Here is a 7,162-nt window from a genome sequence, read left to right on the forward strand (position 1 = left end):
TGTCAAACAATTTTGTGACATTTTTTCATGTTACTTAATATATTCACATTCTTAATTAGAGAAGTGATCACTTCTATAAGAAAGATCTGATTTTATTTCCTTTAATTTTGATAAAATATAGATAAAAAAACTTATTTGGATCTTCTTTATTTCTCTCCAAAAACAATTAACTATGATAAACAATTATAATGTATTTGTATAGAGGAAGTTCCCCAAGTTATTGAGTTGAGAGGCTCAATCTACAACCCAGTATGATGTGTAAAGCCCGTCATCAAAGCTGAAATTTTACTCATGTAGACCAAACTAACTTTAAAAAAAAAAATCTAAAAATGAATAAATAAATATTAAATAACTATAGAAAACATTTAAATAATGTGTACCCATAAAAAAATTTGCAAAGTGAAGAAATTGGATCCCTCTAGGCTCATGTTAAATCCTTATTTTTATTATCACATATGAAATTATTGTATATTGTCATCAAAATCAAGAAGAAGAGTTCCTTATAAAAATAAAGAATATCAAATTTCTTTCGATATTTTAAAGAAAAAAATCATTAATGCTAATATATTTTCTTACCTTTATTCACTGTCATATTATATATAATTTCTTTCTACCCACCTTAATTTCCTTAAACTTAATAATAATGTTTTTATTAAATTTCCTTTTTATATATGTATATTAAATAGATAAAATTGCCAGTATAAAATTAACCTCACCATTTTGATATAAAACCTCATAATTAAATTTCTCTATATAAAAATATTTATTGCATTCAAATTTATTTAAATAGATTTAAAAATTATAATTTTCATATATAAGATAACTATTTACATCAATAAAAATTTTAAATTATAGCAAAATAATATTTTTAATAATATTCAAAATATTATTATTCAATTAAATATTTGAATTTTCTTTTTATAATGCTGAAAAATAGATATTGATTTTTCAAAATTAAATATTATAATTTACCTTAGTAAATAAATATTAAATTAATAGTGATCGAGACATACAAATAGATTACTCTAATTTAAAACACACTAAATTTGATAGGTTATGCCAATATTAAAGCAATGATGAATAGATTACTGATTTTGGAGTATCTCAATTCTTCAATTCACCTACATTAGATTCTGAAATATTCCCCAAATATACAATCAGGATAAGTTTAGTATTTATATTGATATTGAGTTACATAAGTGATATTGATTCTTGAGTCGTTTGTCAGCGAGTTTAAATGTATTTATTTTTTAATTCAAATGTTTGTGATTCCCATTACTTTCCTCAAACTGTCTTATAGCTTATTATGTCTACCCACATTCTAAAAAGAATCCGCCAAATGTCACCTGTGGAAAGCTTCTGACATGCCCTGCTTATTTTTTTCACAAGGTCTATATATCCTCAGGTTCTTAAATACGCCCTAAACCTTACATATGGTGAGCTTGGGCTGGAGACTATTTATTCGATCTGATGGTGTTTATACCGTTGTAGATAAGACATTCTCTTTTATGTAAATTTATAAATGGAAGCATTATCCATACGAAACTGAATCCAAGCTACCAGTTAACGTAGCAAATCAGTAGTTACGAGGCTCTAAGACCGTTATCACTCGATGAGTTTATAAGAAATCTTTTATTCGGTAACTAATTATATGCGTTTCTAAGAAATTTGTCATCTACCTTACAAGCCAAGCGTTTCCAACATACCGTTTGTCACTTTATAAGAAATCAGGAGGCTCTAACACCCGTATCAATCAATGCATTTATAAGAAATCTGTTGTTCAGTCACTAATCTGCATTTCTAAGAAATTTCTCATTTACTTTACCAGCCAAGCGTTCCCAACAAAAAAAATCACCAATGCAGCGGATAACATTAAGCTTGAGCGTCAACTGTCTGTGAATCCCGTTCTTGTTTGTGATTCGTCCTTATCCCGATCAAGTGCCAAAGATTGAGGTACAGGGTGTCAACGTTAAAAATATTAAGATCAGACACCTGCCATATTGAGGAAAAGTCATATGAAAATATGGCCATATTTTGACACGGAACACAGCGAAGAAAAGTGTTGTCATTTGAGTATTACAGGATCTTACCTTCGCATGTATGGTATGATAGACTCTGTTGCTAATGGTAGAAGAAGAAGTGCACGCAACTTCAAGCCCACCATCTTCCAACGCCATGAGAAGATCAGAGTACAGAAGCTGATGTTCAAATGTGTTCGTCCTGACCTGAACGGCTGAACCCATGGAGATTATATTTATTGAAGGGAACCCCTGGTCTGATTCCCCAATCCCTGGCGCTTTAATGCAAAATTTCTCGTTACCAGAAAATCGCAGCCCCTCGAATGAAACATTTGGAATTTTTTCAGAATTAGCCTTCAACTTTTCTCTTTCTTTTTGAAGATCTTCGACTTTTCGCTGTAGATGGTGAATGTAATTCACAGATTCCTGCACTTGGTCTGTCATTGATCGTTTTCCCTGCAGGATATGAATCTTCCATTAAATTAAAACCCTAGTGAGGACAGATAATCTCTTTAATACAGTAAAACCCTTTTGACGATCAAAGACAAAACATACCCTAAGATTTTCATCGGGAAGCAAAGACTTCAGAACCGACAAAAGGGCATTCATATCTTTACGTCTCTGCTTTTCAATCAATTTCTGTTTCCTTTTCTCAGTGGGGATGGTCCGAGACCGACCATCATTTGAACCACTGGAATTGCAGAATGTGGCCGTTAAAACGGGATTCGAATAAGGAGGACAGCCCGCTACGCATCCGGAGTTGCAGTTATCAACGAAATTACATATGGTGCCATGATGGGTAGTATATGTAGGGGGATTTTCAATGGGTTGTGCTGATGGAAATGGAGTGGAAGTCAAAACACTTTCGACATCAAAATCTTTTATGACATTGTTAAAAGAGAGGAACTCTGGCTCCAACCAAGAAGGAATGCTCATATTTTTAAGGTGAAACAAACCCTAACGGACTTTTGAAAATAATGGAAGCCTTGCCAACGATCGCCAATTGGGTTCGGGATCGTCTGCAACTAGAATACTATTCGATCAGTTCAAGCTCGGTAAAAGAGACGATCCCGAATTGAAAGCTGATAAATATCTGATGATCACAACACAATTTAAAGAAATAAATTGAGATCTCAATGGATCCCTCGCCCCTAAACTAAACAAAGCACTGTCAAATATCATATGAGAAGATCGTGCTCCTACCGTTCAACTGTACAAAAAACGGCTGACAGAAAAATCGGAAGGCACAGTTATGAATGTGATAAGCGATGCTTGAAACAGAAGAATATAATCCTGCACTGCAACTGTATAAAAAACAGCTGATTGGACGTTTAGGAATATTTGAAGAAATTATTTGGGGACAAACAATTCAATAAAAAGTGCTATCCCATCAAAACGGTCGTAAGTCAACCTCGACCACTTTCATCGAAACTACTTTGCTTCATAATTAGCAGGAATAAGTTTGTCGGTGTGAGGAGATGATACTGCCATCACAACGATCCCTCTGGTCAAACATTATCATTCCCCAACCTGTTGGCCTTTCTTTTTACATGGCGTACAAAAAATGAAAATAATTCTTTTAAAGTTTTTTTCTATACGAGGAGAAAATTTATTATAATTTAATAGCTAAACCAGCAGTGAAGATAATTATTTTTGGTTGTGAACTATAAATATAGGTTGATTCATCACCATTATTCAAGAGAAATCACTCTATCTGAAATAACTTGTTAGTGGTCTGTAAGCTAATAAGATTTTTTGGTTAACCTATTTTCTTCAGTGTAAAACAATTAACTCTTAACCAAACATATATAATTTTAAACATACACTAATTAACTCTAAACCAAATATAAATAATTTTAAGACATATTCCAAATAAATATATATATATATATAATAAATCGTACTTATTTACCATTAATTTATTTGAAACAATTTTAAAGCATGCTCCGTCCTGCAAAGACAAAAAAATCTTACTTATTTGCATAAGATTACTTTTATTAGTTTATATAATATAAATCTTACTTATTTGCATAAGATTACTTTTATTAGTTTATATAATATATTTGTATGGGAGATTAATTTATTTTTATTATTTTATATAATATTTTAATAATTATTAAATAACTCTTTTTTAATGTAAATATATGTAAGGCGGGGATGAGAAGGAAAGTTATTCAAATTCAAATCCATTCATTACTGTATATTTATAAATAACTTTAAGTTAACCGTTTTGCAAATGTTTCAGTTTATCTTTATTAATATGGGTTTAGAGCATAATATTGTTGGATAATGGATTTGTATGTGAAATAAGGGTGTATATTTTTGTATGCATAAGTATTTATTTAGTATGATAAAGTAGTTATAAAGTGGAAATGTTATTTTTACAATGTGCATAAGGTTTTGGTGTGGATAGTGGGTTAAAATGTGAGATAGGAGTGTGTATGTTTATTTATATATTTAATTTTATAAATTGGTAATATCGATAATATATTTTATTTTTATTTTTATATATAATATGTATTTTTATATTTTTATTTTTTGTATGGTATAACTATGAGAAGAGTGAGATGTACATTCATATTTTTACACTTTCACACTTTGATTACTATTGTCATTGACACTTTCATGAAACTAAAGTGGTGCTTAGGTACAGGAATGCATAATTGTAAATGAAAATGATCAAGTCTCCCCAACCTATATAGCCATGACGGTGATTGTGGAGGCTAGCTATGAGATTTTGTAATTGCATTTAAACATTCCCATACCCATGGTCATGGTCATCCCCACCCTCATGTCCAACCAATCTCAAGGAGATGGGATAGCACATATGGGATGGAAGTGCCATATTCCAATGCACATGTGGGTAGGGGTTTGCCTAAAAATGTATAATAATGTATAAATGGAAGTGAAATACACACAGCCAACTTCACTTTCACTATCATAAAAATAAGATTTGGAAGTGAAAATTTACCTATATCTTGATTTTAATCTTTGAGAGTGTGGAAAATAAGATGAAAATTTGGTCTACATGGTAAGTATATTGAAATTCCTTTACCCTCATCTCTAACCCAATACATAAAATAAAATTCCTTCAGCCTCACATCTAACCCAATAAATAAAATAAAATTCCTTCACCCCATCTCCATCCCAACACATAAAATGTGAATTATTAAAATTCCTTTACCTTACCCTAAAAGAAGTCCTATAATTCTTTGTGAAATAAATAATTCGTATTAAATTATGAAATTTTTATTTAAGTCAAAATTTACTCATGTTTTTTATTATTTCATTATTTAATGTTTTTCATGATTTGTTATTAATAATTTATTTTATTATTATTTTTTTTTAATTTAAAAATATATATTAAAATTTTGAAATCATTTTTAGCTTACTTTATAAGTTCTTTTTATGAATACTAAAACAATTCAACCTAATCATAATGTCCATAAATCCATATAATTTTTTATTTTTATTTTTATTTTTAAAATTTAAAAAATTATTAATGTGAAATTATTTTTTTAATCTATTTTATAAAAATAATAAGACTACTAGAACAATTCAACTCCATAACTATATACAAACATCCTAGAGTTTTTTTTCCTTTTAATTGTTGATGTTATGCTTTCCCCACACACACACATATATATATATATAATAAATTTATCTATATTAAATTAAATATAACAAAATTACTTACATATCTATAAAAAAAAAGAATAATTAAAAAAAAAAATGATTTTCAAATCAAAATTCAAGATAATATTATTCAAATATCAAAAGCATTTGGATTTGAAGGGTCTCATTTTATGTGGAAATCTCGTTTCAAAAAATTATTCTAACTATGTTAAAGGTTCGTGTGGCCTAGGTTGGGTGCAACTGATATCTTACCTAACCCTAGATTGTTGTTTCTTAAACAAAAGTCTTGTCCTCCAAATCAAGGAAATATATAAACACACACTCTCTCTTTCTCTCTCACACACATGTGCGTGTGTGTGGAGCAATTTTCTGTAGATTAATATAACTAGAAATTTCACCAAATGTTGCAATGGAAACAGTCAGTCGGTAGCATATGAAAAAAGATAATAGATGAAGAGTTTATCATTACCATAAAAAGAGAATATATGAAGAGTGAATCCTCACCATAGAAGTAGATTCTTGGAGGGAACACCTAATGTTTTAAGTGAATGTTTGCGTATCCTTCTGAAGCAGCAATTCAGACTGGACATTCCCCATTGGTTCAGCCTCTTAAAAGATATCGCTATAGTATTTGATTCCCCAAAACAATGCATTGTCATCATCTGTAAAGGCACCATCAAATACATAATCATCAAGTATAGTAAATTATGATCTATCATAAACAACTTTAATTTAACATGGACAACATCATCCATATTCAACCATTTCTTGATCATAATTCACCTTTCTAAATAATAATTTTACTATTTTTAACCATAGTAAACCAAAATCACTTATAGTTGATGTTCTACTAATCTTCTCCATCCTCATTTTCAACTAGAAAAAACACTTTGTCTTTAAAATACCTATCAACATTTTCCACTTTATGGACACCATTAAATTTTAGAACTAACAAATAACTTTAGTACTTTAAGGAATTTATTAATATGATTGTGCTAATTATATTTACACATTTTCCACATTATGGACACCATTAAATTTTAGAACTAACAAATAACTTTAGTATTTTAATGAATTTATTAATATGATTGTGCTAATCATATTTACTAGTATGTATAACCATTATACATTTACTGGTATGTATAACCATTATATATTTGATATATAACCATTATATATTTGAAATTGAGGATAGAAATTAATTTGGTTGTGTTGAGATTCAAGACACATGATCCAACACGTTTCATGACTGTAATTGACGCTATTGGAACGTTCTTTATATATTGTTATGTATTTCAATTCTGTTTCCCCTCTCAAGGAGGATTCTCATGAGTGATTAGAATATTATTCGATTACGATTTCTGTGCCAAGGAGGATTTTGATGAGTACACCTCTGGGCGCAGTTTTCCCGAAAAATCTTCCTAAAGGGGCACCAGATGTAGAAATATATTTTCTCTGCTGAGGACTATGATGAGTTCCTTATATTTCCAGGCTGAGTTTTACCGAAG

The 7,162-nt window shown here is 29.8% G+C and overlaps 1 protein-coding gene across 1 annotated transcript; it reads right to left on the reverse strand.

Annotated features, from left to right (window-relative positions):
* Positions 1-1,681: 1,681 nt before the first annotated feature.
* On the reverse strand, positions 1,682-3,085 carry LOC149230255 (transcription factor bHLH118-like). Its single transcript, XM_089376023.1, has 3 exons — positions 2,574-3,085; positions 2,091-2,474; positions 1,682-1,992 (listed from the first exon to the last, which is right to left on the reverse strand). The coding sequence occupies exons 1-3, from the start codon at positions 2,952-2,954 to the stop codon at positions 1,873-1,875; spliced, it is 885 nt and encodes a 294-aa protein (XP_089232149.1). The 5' UTR covers positions 2,955-3,085; the 3' UTR covers positions 1,682-1,872.
* Positions 3,086-7,162: the final 4,077 nt, after the last annotated feature.

The sequence above is a fragment of the Pinus tabuliformis genome, chromosome J (genome assembly GCF_031772625.1).
Source record: "Pinus tabuliformis cultivar Carrire ecotype Pingquan chromosome J, CPIR1, whole genome shotgun sequence".
Classification (NCBI taxonomy): domain Eukaryota; kingdom Viridiplantae; phylum Streptophyta; class Pinopsida; order Pinales; family Pinaceae; genus Pinus; species Pinus tabuliformis.